The 19,127-nt window shown below is 44.7% G+C and overlaps 1 protein-coding gene across 1 annotated transcript in view; it reads right to left on the bottom strand.

Annotated features, from left to right (window-relative positions):
• Positions 1-18,323, bottom strand: part of snapc4 (small nuclear RNA activating complex, polypeptide 4) — a 33,070-nt gene extending 14,747 nt beyond the window's left edge. Inside the window, exons 1-18 of the mRNA XM_079564850.1 lie at positions 18,272-18,323; positions 13,462-13,573; positions 12,429-12,614; positions 12,277-12,343; positions 11,730-11,850; positions 11,116-11,253; positions 10,960-11,044; positions 9,785-9,866; positions 9,161-9,262; positions 6,650-6,722; positions 5,113-5,277; positions 3,527-3,677; positions 3,223-3,329; positions 3,041-3,135; positions 2,528-2,622; positions 2,060-2,448; positions 1,715-1,961; positions 410-761 (exon numbers count right to left, since the gene is read on the bottom strand). Coding sequence (XP_079420976.1) covers positions 410-761; positions 1,715-1,961; positions 2,060-2,448; positions 2,528-2,622; positions 3,041-3,135; positions 3,223-3,329; positions 3,527-3,677; positions 5,113-5,277; positions 6,650-6,722; positions 9,161-9,262; positions 9,785-9,866; positions 10,960-11,044; positions 11,116-11,253; positions 11,730-11,850; positions 12,277-12,343; positions 12,429-12,614; positions 13,462-13,573 — 2,567 coding nt within the window. The 5' untranslated portion in view covers positions 18,272-18,323. The remainder of the gene's footprint in view (positions 1-409; positions 762-1,714; positions 1,962-2,059; positions 2,449-2,527; positions 2,623-3,040; positions 3,136-3,222; positions 3,330-3,526; positions 3,678-5,112; positions 5,278-6,649; positions 6,723-9,160; positions 9,263-9,784; positions 9,867-10,959; positions 11,045-11,115; positions 11,254-11,729; positions 11,851-12,276; positions 12,344-12,428; positions 12,615-13,461; positions 13,574-18,271) is intronic.
• Positions 18,324-19,127: the final 804 nt, after the last annotated feature.

The raw sequence follows: 19,127 nt of genomic DNA, 5'->3' as shown, positions 1-19,127 counted from the left end.
TGTGAAATATGGAGATGGTTCGCTGATACCACTGGATCCAGCAGAATACAGTGCAGGTTCTGGAGTGGTCATCTCAGTCTCCTGACCTCAATGTCATTGGACCACAGTGGGGAGAACTCAAACATGCAGTTCATGCAAAACAGCCCAGGAATTTACAGGAACTGGAAGCTTTTTGCCAAGAAGAATAGAAAAAAATAAAGAACTTCATCCACAACAACCACAAAAGGCTTGATGTTAAAGGGGGCATTACACAGTGGGGCATGTTGATCAGGGTCATTTTGGTACTTTTTTTTCACTATGGTTTAAAAATAACAGTTGTTTCACCACAAATGGCTTCACACAACCACTATCTATGAGTAAAAAAAACTTTTTGTTCAATTTTGGCCATTTTGACCTTTGCGTGACCCACCTGAGCGACCTTTGTAGCTGCCGTTGAAGCAGCTCGGTCAGTTTTTCTGAGCGGATCATCATGGGAACGCCGCTGTGATGCCGCTGTTCCCACGGTAACTCCGTCAGACACCACACCCCAGCCACACAGTGCCCCGTCCTGTCCACGATCGTGCAGCGCTCCACTCGGTCCCCCTCCCTACCACTAGGGGGAGTCAGAGTCACCGGATGGAAGCTGAATGCCCAGCTACAGGACAGGGCGGGGCCCCAGTCCGCAACGTCACTCCGCATCACCCAGGAGACTCTTTCTGTAACACCCTCAGCAGCGCGTGGCTTCAGGGCCGCGCTCAACCGCGCTGACCCCGCCTCCTCACCTGTGGGCACAGTGATAATTAGGAATAATCTAAAAAAAAATCATCTTTGTTGGTTGGAAAAAAACAATTTTTGGATTGAAGTGTCCCAGGTGACGGTGGTGTTTGTAATGACAGGAAGTGTGGTCAGAGCAGGTCCACGCTATGAATCAAGTACAGAATTAATATGCAGTCATTTCCATCACACAAAATGAGAGGGAAAAAACATTTGCAAAACTCCAGTCAAAGGGAGGCAGCACTGTTGAAATATCAAAAGATATAGGGATGTGATACTGAACCATCAGGTGCTCGAGGGTTTGTGGGAATTTGCCCAACCAGTCCACATGTGTTTTGTGGATCTGGAGAAAGCGTTCGACTGTGTCCCTTGTGGTGCCCTGTGGGGGGTGCTCTGGGAGTATGGGGTCACAGCAGGCTCACATTGCCAGCAGTAAGTCAGACCTGTTCCCAGGTCTCCCCCAGAGCTGCCCTTTGTCACCAGTTTACCTTTATGAACAGAATTTCTAGGCGCAGCCAGGGGCCGGAGGGTGTCCTGTTTGGGAACCGCAGGATCTCATCTCTGCTGTTTGCAGACGATGTGGTTCTTTTGGTTTCATCAAATCAGGACCTTCAGTGGGTTTGCAGCCGAATGTGAAGCCGCCGGGATGGGGATCAGCACCTCCAAATCCGAGGCCATGGTACTCCACCGGAAAAAGATGGCTTCCACTCTCGGGAGGAAGCCGATTTCATGTTTGTGACCAAAGAAACACAGGGCAGATTGTGGGATGGTTTACGTCGGACATGCACCATTATAAGGGCTTATTTATGAAATCATGAATTGAAACGGCAATTTACACCAAATCACATACTTGTTTTTCCTAAAGTCTGTGAAGCCGTCACTTCACGTTAGTGTTCAGTGAAAGGGGAGGAAAAAATCTACTTGTTTTAAAGAAATAAGCCTGGTGCACAGAACGCCTCACCTGTCGCCGCCTCGAGTTTCACAGCGGTCTGGTTTGCATCTTTCTTTACGCCGCTTGATTCCGGTTCTCTGTGCGCACCCCTGTGCAGTGGTTTCTCCTTGTCGATGTGCGGTTTCTCATCATCGCAATCCATGTACGGCACTTCCTCCTCCGCCTTGTCGTCTGAAATGAGGAACACATCTTCCCTCTTCGGACGTCTGCATTTCCTCCGCGAGATCCGCCTCTGTGTCGGGGGATGTGGAGGTTTCTGTCAGGACAAACATTTTAGTTAGTCGCTCCAAAACATCATGGATTTTTTCAAGACATGCTGTGGAACATTCCGGGTCCAGGTGAAGCAGCCTTTACCTCAGTGTCCAGCACTCCTGTCCTCCCTGTCTCTGCCTTTGTCTTCTTCTGCGTCCTCTTCCTGGTCTGCCGAGCGGCCTCCTTCGTCTCCCCCGGGGTCTCCATATGTACCTCCTCCTCCAGCGTCGCCTCGTCCACCACCTCCTCCAGCGTTGCCTCGTGCACCACCTCCTCCAGCGTCGCCTCATCCACCACCTCCTCCAGCGTCGCCTCGTGCACCACCTCCTCCAGGGACGCCTCGTGCACCTCCTCCTGCGCCCACTCAAACGCCTCCTCTTCGTCCTCCACATCTATGCGCAGGTTCCTCTCCTTCCGAAGTTTCCTGCTCTCCCTCAGACACTGGGCGTCCGTCCGGTTTGGCATCTCTGCCGCGATTTTGGCCCAGCGCCCTGCAGAAGACCACAGCTCAGGTTCAGACGTGGGGCTAGAGTTTTTGGGGTTAAGTTAGGGTTAGGTCCTGCTCCTCACCGAAGCCGTGCTTCTGCACCAGTCTCCTGAACAGGAGTTTCTCCTTGTAGTCGAAGGGTCCTTTCTTGGTTCCGGGGCGGAGGCAGTCGAGGTATCTGCACAAACAGAGGTCACTCACTCCCTGAATAGGTCTAAGTACTGTTAAACAATACTAGTCTGGTATTGGAAAAAAAGTTTAGGTACTACTGGTATGGAAAAAATAAAAGTACCAAAAGCAGGTACTCTTCTATCTTTAGATTCAAGATTTAATGCTGTTAGTCCAGGGACAGAAGTAAAGGTAGAGACTTGGTTGTTTCTGCTCATACATACAATACATTACACACATAAAATCAAATCGAAACAAATTTTTCTTCCACAGCCCTACTGGAACTAAATTGTAATAATGAAATGAAATAAATAAATCTAACTCTAGTAGTAGCAGCCGTGGTAGTAATAGTAATCACAGTAGTGGTAGTAATGATAGTTGTAGTAGTAGTAGTAGTAGTAGTAGTAGTAGTAGTAGTAGTAAAGTACCGGTCTCTGCAGGCCGTGTCCGTTCTTCCTGGGACTTCGTAACGGATTTTCCACCAGTTTTTAGCTCCGTGTTTCTCCACCGCCGCCAGCAGCAGCTGCAACACACCACCACACCGTCAGAACCGGCTCGGATCAGACTGGGCTGAACTAAACCCGGTTTGACCCGGTTTGACCCGGTTTACCTGGTCTTCGTGCGGACTCCAGGGGCCCTTCTTGATTCTCGGGTCCAGGACATGGTTCCATCTGTAGATGACCTGCGACGGGAGTCTGTCCTCCATGAAGTAACAAACTGCAGAGGTCACAGAGGTCAGAGGTCATAGGGGTTAGCCAAAGCCACTTCTCCACAGACACTGGCAATGTCTATATGGTGCAGAAAATCTGATCATAATCAGACACAAAGACCCCAACTCGCAATCGCATATAAAGCTCTCTACAACCAAAACATACAGACAGCTAACAAACAGTGACTGCATGACGGAATGTTACTCTGAGTGTAGGGGATGTAATTGCCGATCCTCATCTTGTCCACCAGCTGTCGCAGGTGTGTGTCTTCCTCCGGAGTCCACCTCCTCTTCCTCAGAGAGTCGGAGGCGAAGCGCTGGTACGTCTGCAGGCACATGAAGGCGGTCCGTCCGGTCTGAGAGGGGATGCAAATGAAACATGGTCTGAAATCACACTTTCTTTATTTAAGACGGTCATATGGTCCTATAGTTTAGTGCAGTGGTGCCCAAAGTGCAGCCAAATGCGGCCCTCAGAACAATTTTTGTTGGCCCTCAGGCTTCTTGTTGAATTTGCACATTACTGGAAATGATCATTTAATCATTCGACACAATTACAGCCTTAATTCTACTTTTTCCTGAGAGACGGAGCTGCATTAAGCTTCGTAGTCTTAATAAAGGTGTGGAGACACAGTTAAAACCGCTCTTAAATGCATCCAGTTGAATGTTTTACTGCACTGACCACCGGTTTGTGGCCCTCAATGCCCTGGTTTAGTCACAAGGTTCTTTAGTGGGTCATATGGCTCTATAGTTAGTAGGTCATTGAGTTCTTTAGTTAAATGAGTCAAATGGTTCTTACCCCCAGCTCCTGACTGATCCCAGCCCAGTTTCTCTCCAGGTTCTTTAGTGAACACTACGGTTCTTTAGTTTAGTGGGTCATATGGTTCTTTAAAGGGTCAGTCACATGGTTCTTACCCCCCGCTCCTGGCTGATCCCTGCCCAGTTTCTCTCCCGGTTCTTTAGTGAACACTATGGTTCTGTAGTTTAGTGGGTCATATGGTTCTTTAAAGGGTCATATGGTTCTTTAAAGGGTCAGTCACATGGTTCTTACCCCCCGCTCCTGGCTGATCCCTGCCCAGTTTCTCTCCCGGTTATTTGGTGAACACTATGGTTCTTTAATTTAGTGGGTCATATGGTTCTTTAAAGGGTCACATAGTTCTTATCCCCAGCTCATAACTGATCCCTGCCCAGTTTCTGGTTCTTTAAAGGGTCAGTCACATGGTTCTTACCCCCCGCTCCTGGCTGATCCCTGCCCAGTTTCTCTCCCGGTTCTTTAGTGAACACTATGGTTCTGTAGTTTAGTGGGTCATATGGTTCTTTAAAGGGTCATATGGTTCTTTAAAGGGTCAGTCACATGGTTCTTACCCCCCGCTCCTGGCTGATCCCTGCCCAGTTTCTCTCCCGGTTCTTTAGTGAACACTATGGTTCTGTAGTTTAGTGGGTCATATGGTTCTTTAAAGGGTCATATGGTTCTTTAAAGGGTCAGTCACATGGTTCTTACCCCCCGCTCCTGGCTGATCCCTGCCCAGTTTCTCTCCCAGTTATTTGGTGAACACTATGGTTCTTTAATTTAGTGGGCCATATGGTTCTTTAAAGGGTCACATAGTTCTTATCCCCAGCTCATAACTGATCCCTGCCCAGTTTCTGGTTCTTTAAAGGGTCAGTCACATGGTTCTTACCCCAGCTCCTGGCTGATCCCTGCCCAGTTTCTCTCCCGGTTCTTTAGTGAACACTATGGTTCTGTAGTTTAGTGGGTCATATGGTTCTTTAAAGGGTCAGTCACATGGTTCTTACCCCCAGCTCCTGGCTGATCCCTGCCCAGTTTCTCTCCTTGTTCCTCAGACTCAGCTCCTTGAGTCTCTGGATGTCATCGTCGGTCCACCGCTCCTTGTTGATGGACGGATGGAGAAAGTTCTGCCAGAAACACTGCAGGTCTGTGGCCTCGCGGCTCCCCTCGAACTGGACAAAGGGACAACCGGGTCAAACGCTTAAGGAGCACGACTTTGGTTGGTTTGGTTTATTTGGTAGGAGCAGTGCATGTTAATGAACAAGCCACACCGGAATGTAGGCCAATTTCCATCCGTCGAAACCCATGCTCACTCTCTAACACACTCTCATTCATCCCGGCCTATTGTACATGTTTTTAGTGGTAGGGGAAACCAGAGTACTCGGAGGAAACATACACAGACAAGGGACCCCGAACCTTCTAACTGTGAAGCACGAGCGCTAACCACTGTACGACCGTGCTTTACCCGTCTGTCTCTGACTAGACTGTGTGATTATTTTCTGTCGTTATTTCAGGATCAGTGGCTCACACGAAAAAATATGTAAGGAGATGGGTCCCAGTGCAGCGCCCTGAGACCCATCTCCAGCTGTGGAGCCAGAGGTTTGTCTTGAAGCGAGCGGCTAATGTTTATCATCTTTATTTCTACACAACTTATTCAGATCCGGGAGTCGTTTTAATCTTCCTTCACTGTTAGCAGTCATTCATTTATACTCTGAGTACTCCCAGTGTCGAGGATCCAGGCAATATTGTTACAAAACGACAAACTATTTATATTTAAAGTTTTGAATACAATTGTTTTTCGCCAATACCTCACTCTAGCTTCAGGACAAAAATTCAGACTGTTTCCAGTACAGACTTTCCTTCAGCCACATCTTTCCGACATAAACGTGGACATTACAGTAGTGCTCGTTTGTGCAGCCTGTGATGTATGGTCTCTAACCTGAACACCTGAAAGGCTTGTCCGTGTGACTTTCTATATAGAGTTTTGCATATTCTCCCGTGTCTGCGTAGGTTTCTTTTCCCCTACCACTAAATAAACAAAAGGTCAGGATGAATGAGAGTGTGTTTGAGAGTGTCAGTGTGGGACAACGGATGCAAATTAGTCCACGGCTACAATCTGGAGTGGTGTGTTTACGTTCATTGACCTTGACCAAATAAACAAAGAAAAAAGAGAAGTGACAATGTTTTAATGATCGGGGTCTCATGTACTACATAAGCTCACAGATCCACAAAACCAGCCCAAAAGTGATATGTAATGTTTCGTGTATAGTTTGGGATTTATAAAAAAAAGCAACTTGGGACGTGGGAAGTTGCTGACCTGAACTCTGGACCTCACGTACGGAGTTTTCAGGCCGAGGCAGTTGGTGATCGGCCTCAGAGGAGAGACTGTTGCTTTCTTTCATTGTAAATTTACTAAATAAAAAAAATATGTAGTATAGTAAATTTCTCCATACATGACGTTTGGGTTTTGTTTGTAAATACTATTAAAGCAAGAATCTCACGCGCAGCTTTGTAAATGAGACCCCAGTTCTGTGTCTGACTCACGTCGATGTTGGAAATCCGAGCCCAGTCCACGTCCTCAAACCGGCCGCCAATCACCTCTTCCTGCTTCTTCTCTCTGACCAATCACAGAACAGTTACACACGGACCAATCACAGAAGGAGTTACACACGGACCAATCACAGAACAGAGTTACACACGGACCAATCACAGAACAGAGTTACACACGGACCAATCACAGAACTGAGTTACACACGGACCAATCACAGAAGGAGTTACACACGGACCAATCACAGAACTGAGTTACACACGGACCAATCACAGAACAGAGTTACACACGGACCAATCACAGAAGGAGTTACACACGGACCAATCACAGAACAGAGTTACACACGGACCAATCACAGAACAGAGTTACACACGGACCAATCACAGAAGGAGTTACACACGGACCAATCACAGAACAGAGTTACACACGGACCAATCACAGAAGGAGTTACACACGGACCAATCACAGAACAGAGTTACACACGGACCAATCACAGAAGGAGTTACACACGGACCAATCACAGAACTGAGTTACACACGGACCAATCACAGAACTGAGTTACACACGGACCAATCACAGAACAGAGTTACACACGGACCAATCACAGAAGGAGTTACACACGGACCAATCACAGAACTGAGTTACACACGGACCAATCACAGAAGGAGTTACACACGGACCAATCACAGAACTGAGTTACACACGGACCAATCACAGAACTGAGTTACACACGGACCAATCACAGAACTGAGTTACACACGGACCAATCACAGAACTGAGTTACACACGGACCAATCACAGAACAGAGTTACACACGGACCAATCACAGAACTGAGTTACACACGGACCAATCACAGAACTGAGTTACACACGGACCAATCACAGAAGGAGTTACACACGGACCAATCACAGAACTGAGTTACACACGGACCAATCACAGAACTGAGTTACACACGGACCAATCACAGAACTGAGTTACACACGGACCAATCACAGAACAGAGTTACACACGGACCAATCACAGAACAGAGTTACACACGGACCAATCACAGAAGCAGCTACACACGGATAGGGCTGGGTACCGTTCGTTTTTTTTCGATACCACTACTTTAACGATACCTGCTTTTCGGTACCGGTGCCTTAACGGTACCTTTTTCGATCCCTATGTTATTTTAATTGAGTTAAAATAATGTGTAAAAAAAGTATCGTTCAGGAAAAAACAACACAGTGGCACAAACACGGCACATCAGAAAACAGGCCACAGCAGCGTCACCTGGAACTTCATTTTTTGAGCAAAATTCCCACTAAATCCGTGATAAAAAGAGAGAAAGGACATTATTACCTTCTGCGCTGCAAGAACAGACCAGATCCACATCAGGACCGTTTACTGAAGATAAACTTTTCTAAACTCACTGAGCTGTTCGACAGCGAAAGCTCCTCACACGTCAAAGATCTGTTACATAGTGAGAGCGCTCACTCTGTCACTGAATATGCACCATAACTGTTCTAAAAATGGCTAATGCAGAGTGAGCGCTCACCTTTTCCAGGAACAATCTTTGATCCCAAATGCTCCGGTGCTGCCATTTGGTGCAGCATGGAGTTGTAAACAACAGCAGTAACTTCAGGTGTGTACCGTGTTGTCACTACCGCGTTGTCACTGTTTTTCTCTTTGTCTAAGAGTCTAGTTTCTTATTCAGTCCAGGTTTAGTCCTGGTTTTTAGCCAGTTTACTGTAAGTCCTGGTTTAGTCCCGGTTTAGTCCTGGCTCAGACCGCGGCTCTGTCATCTCTGATAATGACTGAAGTGTGAGTAAGTTACAGCTTTGCTTCTGCTTTTGCGCTGAAGCTGCTCATGAGTTCAGGCTTTTTTAGACTCACTGCGGATCATTTATTGACGTTTGGAGAGAAAAAGTACAGAAAATTAGCACTGAAAAAAAAAAAGGTTTTCGATACCGCCCCCTACAGGAGCTTTTCGGTCGGTACCAAGTAGGTGCCGTTTAACGGTACCCAGCCCTACACACGGACCAATCACAGGACAGAGTTACACACGGACCAATCACAGAAGCAGTTACACACGGACCAATCACAGAAGCAGTTACAGACCATTCAACACACAAGTATTTGATCAAATATTTGATCATTTTGTCTCTTTTTCCCCACTTCTTGGTAAATTTTCCCATTTTTTTCTCAGTTTCTTCTTGTCTTTGTTGTCAGTTTTGTGTGTATTTTATGTTTCCCCCTCACCCCCCGGCTTTCTCCCTTATACACATAATTGAGCGTATTGTGTTTTTCTAATTTTGTTACTGGAAATAAATTTGTGTTTGTTTTTAGGAAATTTGAGTCATTTTCTTCTTTTGTGTTTTCCTGTTTTTTTGTACATTTTCCCTTGTGTTTTTTGTTCAGTTTTCTCAATTTTCCCCATTGCTCCATTACGTAGTACGTGGTGTTTTGCATGTAGCGTGGCGTGTTTTATAATATGTTTTATGGTATGTTTTGTGGTATGTTTTACCTGATGGCCTGGACGTCCCGCTCCAGAGCCAGGATCTGTTCTTGGATCTGAGCTTTGTTCGAGTCTGGGGCCGACGACAGTTTATGCGTCAGGAAATCTATCCTGTAACACACACAGACAGATTCACCCAGATGCCCTACCATAGACACCACTAAAACTCAGAACACTTCGATAACTGATTGTATCACGAGGCTACATGACCCTGTGGTTCCAATACAATATCACTAAGAGTATTTAGACAAAGTACAGTGGGAGGAAAATGCTCCAGACTTCACAGTGGGGATAGGGTTTTAATGTTGCTGTGCGGTTCCATTGTACCTCCACACATGACGTTGTGTGTTCCTCCCAAACTATTCAATTTTGGGTTCATCAGTCCACAGAATATTTTGCCAGTAGTGCAGTGCAGCATCCAAGTGCTCTTTTATAAACCAACGTTGAATAGTTCACATACATTTTCCTCCCACGGTAGGCTCTATTAAATTAATTTTCGAATTGGCCAAATTACATTGAACTCAAGGACTCGGATTTTCCTATTTTCAAACGAGATATCTGCCTTTTTAATAAGCCAATATTGAAAATACATGAATATCGGGGCCCGAGTTAGGAGCTGTGTTCGGGCTGTACCTGGAGAGCTTGGGCTGGATGAGTTTGCGCAGGCGGTCTGCGGACACGGCGTGGATCAGCAGCCCCTTCTGCCAGCCCTCCCCTGGAAACACAGGTCAATATCATATCATCATAATAATCATATCGTGTCCAGGCGTGACCAATGCCCGCTGGACGCTCTGCTTCATGACTACGACACTAGAGGCCGCCATTGGTCCGCCACTGCTGTAGTACCTCCATGTAGCCCCTAGTCTCCCATTAGAAATCATTGCACTTTAGACACGTTAAAGAGTCTGGTGCCTAATTTTGGGGACATTTCTACAGCTAGATATTCCTCCTGTGACAACGGGGACCAGGCTGGTTTTCGTAAGAAACGTTTTAGAAATCTCGTATTTAATGAGGGTTGGACTGTTAGCATTGGAGCTGCGCTATGACCGAACTACACGTCACGCAAGGGCCGAGTCTGCAGTGAAGATCCCGCCCTTATGCCCTTTTTAGGAACATGCTTCGTCAGAGCAGGGGAGTAGGAGTCCATAAATCCGCCATGATTTCCTCCTCGTACATGGTCATTGTGGAGGAGTGAGGAGGAGCTGTCTATTATTGTCTACAGTCTATGAGCGAGACAAAAACAGAAGTTAACCTACAACCCCCGCTTTAGCCGAGCACATTCTCTCCAGTTTGACTTAAAATCTAAAAGCTTCTTGAAAAAAAAGACGTTCAAACAGCAGTAAAAACAAGATGTAGTGAGGATGAAAACACAGCAAAAAAGCAGACAAAAAAGTGATGAAAAAGCAACAAAAAAGTGACAAAAACTCAACAAAACGTGTGACAGAAAAGTGACAAAAATGCAACAAAACAGGTGACAAACACGCAGCAAAATAGGCGACAAAAAAAGAGATGAAAAAGCAACAAAGTAGCAACAAAACAGGCTGCAAAAAGCGACAAAAAAACGTGACAAAGTGTGACAAAAAAAAGGAAAAATCACAGGATAACTGATTTTATGTTCTTCTCCAGTCCTATGTTAACTGATAGGAGAAAAGGGGCGGGCACAATTCATGGCGGCGCCCACGCGAATCTCCGGAAGAAGGTGAATAGGCTGTAAACTCTGTCGAGAAGCTGCTAGATTTGGGTAAAGCTGTCAGATGAAGACCTCAGGGGTGTGTGGGGTATGCAGATTGTATCCCTCTGAGACTCACAGCGGCGGATCCGGAGTTTGCGGTCGTCGACGAGGCCGACCATGTGGCTGTTTTTCTCTCTGGTCTCGGGGTTAGACGGCGGGCCCTGCGGGAGAGGGACAGTAGTAGTATTTGCAGTAGTATTTGGAGTACTAGTAGTATTTGGAGTACTAGTACCAGTCCGGTGAGCCGGTCCTTGAAGTACGGCTTGAGGAAGCTGCCGAGGTAAACGTTGGACGGATGTCGCTCTGAGGATCTGGGTTTGGACTGATCTCGGTCAGAAGCAGGACCTGACAACCTCACCATCAGCTCCTCCTGCAACACACAGAAGGGTGGTATTTGGAGGCGTTATGGAGACGTTTGGTGATAGTTGGAGGAGTTTGGGAGATGTTCAGAGATGCATGGATATGTTTGGATGATGTTGTGATGTTTAGAGATGTTTGGAGATGTTTGGAGGTTTTCAGGAGATGTTAGTAAATGTACTTTGGAGATGTTTGGAGAAGTTTCTGAAATGTTTGGAGATGTTTTTGTGATGTTTGGAGATGTTTTTTAGAGGTTTAGGAGATATCTGGAGAAGTTTTGGAGATGTTCGGACATGTTTGGTGATGTTTTGAGTTGTTTGGTGATGTTTGGTGATGTTTGTTTTGAGATGTTTGGTGACGTTTTGGTGACGTTTGGTGATGTCTGGAGATGTTTGGTGATGTTTGGTGACGTTTGGTGACGTTTGGTGATGTTTTGAGATGTTTGGTGACGTTTGGTGACGTTTGGTGATGTTTTGAGATGTTTCTGACCTGTTGTCTGGTGTTCTGCTGCAGTAGAGTCTCCAGCTGCTCCAGAGTCTCCTGAAGGACCTGCTGATAGACCAGGTTCATCTGGAGACAGGACTCCACCGACTGAGGCAGCTGCAGCTCGCTCTGGAAGTCACATATTACAAACATTTGCTGAGAGGGTTTTTGGACCTTGTTTAATTTGAGAATAAACTCGTTATTAGTGGAAAAAAATCTGTAAGTAATTCAAATTTCTCCTTGTTTTTTGGGATCAAAGCTCAGTAAATCTGCCTGCTAAGTGTGGAGCATGTAGGAGCTACTAAAGTGGAGATGTTGTTGAAAGAGTGGAATGAAAACCTCATTTGGAGGAAATGGCCCTAAAGTTTTGTAGCGTCTGCATATGCGCGTGTATATCTCCACAGACTTTGGCGGCTTCCACAAAGGAAATGACCATATTTGATCCAAACTCTTTCACTCTGACAATAAACTACATGACTGTTTCACTGCAGTCTCTCAGCTTCAGGTCTTATTTCATTTGAAGAAAGTCCAGTTAAAGTTGTTTTACAGAAACCTGTCACTGACCTCATCACTGCTGCTGCTGCTGCAGCTGCTGTCCTCCAGATCTTCATCTTCATTGTCTGCAAATACACAACAGATAGAAGGCCAGTCAGAACCAGGTCTGCGCTCGGTCTGTGCGGTGCTTGTGTTGTGTCTGGGTGGTACCTGTGTGGTCGTCAGTGAAGGAGGAGGTTGGTCCTAGAGTTCTCTCCAGCTCCTGGATCTGCCTGTGCAGCAGCTCTCTCTGATCCTGCAGACGGACACCATCCTGGTCACCATCCTGGTCACCATCCTGGTCATCATCCTGGTCATCATCCTGGTCACCAGTGGAGTCAGAGCTATCAGACCCATCTGGAAACAGATACTGTTTAGGTCTGGTATATACTGATATGTAAAAAAAGAAAAAAAATGATTCACCATTTTTTCTCATGTTGATAAATCTTGATTTTGGCTTTTCTTTTTCCATGATAAAAATAATACACGTAACCGATTCATGAACACTGGCTTGACTATATCTGAGTAGGCGGGGTTATACCAGTGTTGTTTTTGGCAGCTCTTTAAGTTTTAGTCTTAGTCTTTTGGACAAAAATGCTTTTAGCTTTAGTCACATTTTAGTCATTTCTAAATGTGAAAGTTTTAATCAAGTTTTACAAAAACTGAAAAGGTTTTAGTCAAGTCAGTCTCACTATAAAAAGTAATTCATTTCAATAAGCATTAATTTCAATAAGTATTGGAAATTGTCATAAATATTAATAATCTCTTGGCTTTATATGGCTTTTGACAAACAGATTACACCACACCGCTCTCCACATCCTCTGATCATCAGCGCCGTCTGCACATTTGTTCTTCAACAAGCTTTCTGCGTTCATGCACTACGGGATTTAAAGCTGTCATGAGAAAAGATAAATTATCGGCGCTGATAGTAGCGGGTAAAGAGGGACAGGGGGGCGGAGCCTGCAGCATGTGAGGCCATGTGATCCACTGTGCCGCTCTGTGTCACCTGTAGCGGAGTGTTGTCCCGCTCCGTGCACAGGCTCTGTTTGTGAACGGTCTGATGAACGTCATGTTTTAGTCCACAAAGAGCTAGTTTTAGCTCATTTTCGTCATTAAAAAAAGGTGCATCAAAGAAATGATATTGTAATTGTCTTCGCTGACAAAAACAACACTGTGAGTAAGGAGGGTTTTACCAGTGACTTACCTGAGACTGAACTGAGCATGTGCAGGTCTGCGTGTGACAGACTCTGCTCCAGCAGCTGCACCTCCCTCTGAAGGCGCCTCCTCTGGGCAGTCAAGGAACTGTCTTCGTCCATCTGCAAAAACAAAAACATGCACAAGAGTTTGAGTTTTCAAATCTCATCTGGACACAATTTGATGACAAAAAAAGCTTTTTGTTGCACTCAAATATTGATATAGTGTTATAAAAATATTCAACACATAGATATTTATAATCTATTGTTCTTGAGAGCAGTCACCACTAAACATTACTAAAGTATAATCAGTCCCTCCAGGATTTCACAGGCATTTTTTGTGATTGTTGCTAAAATTCCTGCAACAATGAGTGTGCTTGTTTTTGCGTTAATAGTTGTGATTGTAACGTCGCGAAATCCGGAAGGACTGTATGATGGTGTGTTCCAGGCGACTGGTAACTGGTAAAATGCTACAAGTTATCTAATAAGATGCTAATGTTGTATGAACTTTTCTAAGCACTAGGTATAATCAGTGATGGGCCGTCAGGGTCAGCAGGGCCTTCTCTGCTGGCCCTGACCAATTGAAGAAAAAATGTGTAATAGAATATTTAACTTAATTTATTTATATAATGTACAATTGAGTTGCTTATATTGGTATTGTTGAGGTGAAACTGTAATGTCCTCTTCAAAAAGTGCCTTAAACACCTCTGGGGAGCTGCTCCTCCTCAGGGCCTGCTCAAAATTATTAAAATATGATGTACTATTAGGGCTGGGCGATATGGACCAAAAGTATATATTTAGGTACACTTTGTGGATATTTTTTCCATAAAATGAGAGCTGTGAAACGAAATGTTAAGTCAAAATCAAAGCCAAGCCAGGTGCATATTAAAAAAAATATATATATATAAAAATAACCTATAAAATAAATATTACAGCGCAGATTTAACCTATATTGATATATGCGAAATGGTATTTTTCCATGTCTCAAAATATATCAATATATCTTAAATATCGATATATTGCCCAGCCGTACGTACAATGACAGTGCGCCCCCCAGGCTCTGCTGTGACTCAGCAGCGCCCCCTTTGTTTGCCTCGCCTGGGAAAATCGCTCATGAAATCAAGGGTGTAGGTTTGGTATTATTATTGGGGGGGACACTTTGCACCAGGGGGGTCAAACTCATTTAGGTTCGTGGGCCGAAATTCAGCTCCCACGGCGGGCCGCATGTAATAGACATTTATTTTCCAATAAATGAATAATGACTGTAAAGACTGTCCATTTACCATGTGGCTATATAATGTGTTGTTCATATCCTGAGCTCACATTATGCCAGTGCCCTCTGCTGGACACGTGTGGAACTCTTTCCTTTTTTTTTTTCATTTAATGCCCCCTAGTGGCTAAAATGAGCATTCAGGTTATTCTTTAAAGAGTAACTAAACACCAAATCCACTTTTTTTGCTGATAAACGGTCTAAATGGTTGTTGAATAGAGTTAGCTACATGTCCCAGTCAATATGTTGACATTTGGTGCAAACTTGTTCAAAATCTCACTTTTGTGTCTCAAACCGCATGGTTAGCGCCTCTACTGGTTTCACGCAGCAAGTACATTTGATATTTTGCGGTTGGAGGAGAGTGTGTCCACGGCGTCCAGAAAACGTCATCAGTTCTGCCCGTGGTTCTGCCTCTGTGCCTCTGTGGCCCCGCCCACACACACGTACATTTACAACAAACAACGTAGTAAATATTTCTACTGGTATTTTATTCAGCTCACTTGGGAGGGTAGTATTATTTAGCCTTAGCTACGATGCTAACTTATAGTTTGAGATTCTGGAGGTTTCATATTGAGCTCATGAGTCAAACCAGTAGATGGCGCCCCTGCGATGCTCACACTTCGGCTGAGGTGGTGCAGAGGAATAAATCCCTTAGAAAAGCGACTGTGCGATGCTCTCTCTCTGTGTTCACAGTCACTGACAGCGAGTGAGTAGTCTGCCAGTGGCGATCTTTATTTTTTTTTCGTAGGATAGTTGCTACATCAAGCAATCACAAGCCATGAGAGTGCACCAACTATCCTACGAAAAAATAAACCTTGCGCAAGTTGCGCACAGTGGTGACAGTGGTAACAGCCGTCTGTCAGTCCTGTCAGATCGAGGGGCTTGGTCTGAGACTGTCAACAGAGCAGACCCGGCCCACACACGCCCTCGTCTCCCCCAAAGCCTCCAAGACCACCCCTTTCTCAGCAATTTTTGACTTTTGTTTGTGGGTGGGGAAAGGCTCTGCCACGCCTGTTTAGTTACACTTTAAAAAAATCATAGCTCTGCACAGGAATGAGCTTACTTTTTTTTTTTTTTTTAAATACTCTGGAATTTCTGCTCTACAGGGCAGGGTTTACACCGTTGTTTCCCCGTGTCAGTGCTGGGACTGGGGCAGGGAACAGGTACGGGACTACGAGCGCTAAAAAAGCACCAAACTGTAAGTTTAGCATCTCTTTATTACGGGGGATTTTGCACTTGAGTTGATGTTTTGCTCTGTCAACAAAACACTTGGATGCTCCACAGCCCTACAGGAAACATATTCAGCGGACTGATTAGCAGAACACACAACGTCATGCGTGGAGGAAAAATGAACCCAAACCCTCCCCTCACTGTGGAGTCTGGAGCAGGAGAATCATGGTGGGGCTGTTTTGTTTCCTCAGGGCCTGGACAACGTGATGTCATCAATAGAAAAATGAAAGTTTAGACAAGTTAGACATTCACAACAGCGTGTGAATAAGTAAGTGAACCCCTGTATTAAATATCTGCTGACTCTTCTTTTGCAGCAATAACTGTTTTCCTGTAGTTGCAGATCAGACGCTCACAACGATCAGGATGAATCTTGGATCATTCCTCTTTACAAAACTGCTGCAGTTCAGTCAGATTCAGGGGGTGTACTTACTTATTCCACGCTCTCCTGTGAATGTTTACATGTTGTGGCCAAAAAAGATATGATCAAATGAAAATGTTTGGGTGGTATTAGTTTAACCTCTTAACTCCCGCCTGAACCGAGAGCATTTTCTCCTGTTTAGCTTTACCCAAATCCTGTAGGCCAGTGGAACACCTCATTTGAAAGCTAAGATCTACAAAACTCATCTAAATGGATGTTTTTCCTCACATCATCAGATTTTTCCCCATCTTTTTTTGGTGAGGGGGTATTCAATTCATTTTGTAACTTTTTTGTCATTTTTTTAAATACATTTTTTGTCATTTTTTGGTCAAATGTTTAAAATCATTTTTTGTCTTTTTTAATCAATTTTTTGTTATTTTTTTGTCATTTTTCCTCACTTTTTTGTAAACGTTTTCTCACTTTTTTGTCACATCTTCATCATTGTTTTCATCTCAGTTCTGTCGCTATTTTCACACCTTTTTCCCAGAAGCTTTTGGATTGGGGTAAAGCCAAACTGGAGAAAATGTGCTCGGTTCAGGTGGGAGTCAAGGGGTTAAGCAGACACTGTTTAATCATTATTGTGATTTTTTTTTTATGACCAATTTAGGCAGAAATGTGAGAAACGGTGTACTCACTTTTTCATCCCACTGTAAGAACTACCATACAGTGACAAGTGCCGTCTGTTAAAAGTATTTGACCCTATTTATCAGACTTACACGTTTATTACTCATTATATCTGTGATTTATCCACACAGTGTGTATCCAAGAGTCAACTGTCACAGCTGAAACACACTGATAACAGACAGACAGAAACTTTCACCTTTATCACACATTTTGAGAAGTTAACTATGAAGCTTCTCCGTCTCCTCCTGATTGGACCTGACTGAAAACTCGTCTCATTGGTCAAAGCGGTGGCACCGGGGGTTCTGATAAGTGTCTGAGATCAGCAAAGGGAGAGACTTTAAAATGAGTTTGTTTTTTTACACTTACATTACGTCATCATATTTCAGGCCCAGGCATCAATTATATGTAATCTTTAAAACAGGTAAACGTACAGACTGTAGCTTAAAGCAGTACTAAGTAACGTGTTTACCTTAATAAATCCTTCCCGTAGTCCCTGTGGGGGTAATACAAGTGTTTATGGGATGCAATGTTTGCAACTTGACTGCCACCGGTCCGGAGAAAGCAATACACACTAATAGAATCACGAAGAAGAAGCTAATATGCTAACGTGCAAAGCTAACTGCGGGCTAGCGTCACTTTAAACAGTATTTACAGCCAAGTTTGAGTGAAAAAAAAGTATTTCCATTGTATAATTGGATGCACAGTAACCCTCTCTCCCTTCGCCTTTCCTGTCAGCGTCGTATTTACTCTCCAAGACAATTAATAAGTTAAAAAAATCGTAACGTGCTACTACACCTGCAGTTGCGCTTATGGCCTCTAGGGGGAAGAGTTACTTAGTACTGCTTTACACCCGTTATGATGTTAATAAATCAACCACCAGTAAACAGTAAAGTGTCATTTTCTCATCATTGTTTGTTGTGGAGCTCATTTTTCCTCGACCCCTGAAAAACACACCCCGACTTTACTTTATTAAACATCTGGAAATAATGACCCCGAACCTGTGGCCTATTGTTTTTGTTTTGTTTTAAGAATAAGTCCAAATGATGGAGTGAGTTCACACACATGTGTCACAAACGCAGCCTGGACGTTGCTGCCGCGGCGCCGGTGGAGTCGTTAGCCGAGAGCGCACGGGGCGTGTTCTTACGGCAAACCGGGGCTGCACGCGCTGACCCGGGGGTTTACCGGGAGCCCCGAGGCGCGTGCCGCGGGTACGTGACGCGCCAGAGGTGGAAACGCGGGGCTCATGTGTGAAAAGTAAGAAAGTAAAGTTTGGACGAACCGTGACCGAGGTGCGCAGCTCCAGCTCTCACTTCCGCTCCGTCCCCACGTGTTTACGGTCCGACCAGAAACACCGCGGACAGTAGTTCCGCCTGGAACATGCGCGTATCATAGGACAGTTTAGTTTTGTTCTAGATAAACCTCTTAACCCCCACCTGCACATTCTCTCCAGTTTGGCTTTACCCAAATCAAAAAGCTTCGTAGCAGCAAACAAAAGAACGACTAAAATATGACTATCAAGTGATGAAAAGTGACAAAAATGAGGATGAATAAACGAGGATGAAAATCAACAAAAGCGACAAAACGCAAAAAAAAAGTACGAAAAAGCAACAAAAACGTAACTGAAGAGCAACAGAAAAGTGAAAAAAAATGTCAAAAAAGTGTCTACAACTGGACAATAAAGCAAGGAAAAAGAACTGTTTAAATGAGTTTGGTGGGTCTTAGCTTTCAAATGAGGCGTTATTCGGGCCTATATAGGCTGCTTTAGGCACTCAAAGCACTTTTCATGAAGAAATCAGTCACCCATTCACTCTCATTCATAAACGCAGACTCTGGAGGCCAGGAGGGTGAAGTGTCTGGCCTAAGGACACAACCACAGGGTGCACCTGCCGGATTCGACCCGCTCTACTCTCTGTGCGACCGTCGGGTAAAGCTGAACTGGAGAAAATGCGCTCGGTTAAGGTGGGGGGTAAGGGGTTAATGGTGTTTATTTTCATTCTTTAACCTCTGGTTTACATAACATTGATAAGACTGTGTAATAATGCTCCCACTCAACAAACACTGTCTGTTATCTCTGCACTCTTTTAGCCTCTTAACCCCCGCCTTAAAGGAACAGGCCACCGTTATTAAATACTGAG

Source organism: Gobius niger (genome assembly GCF_951799975.1).
Source record: "Gobius niger genome assembly, chromosome: 1".
NCBI lineage: Eukaryota > Metazoa > Chordata > Actinopteri > Gobiiformes > Gobiidae > Gobius > Gobius niger.
The sequence above is the reverse complement of the archived record's forward strand: the minus strand, read 5'-3'. Positions and strand labels throughout refer to the sequence as shown.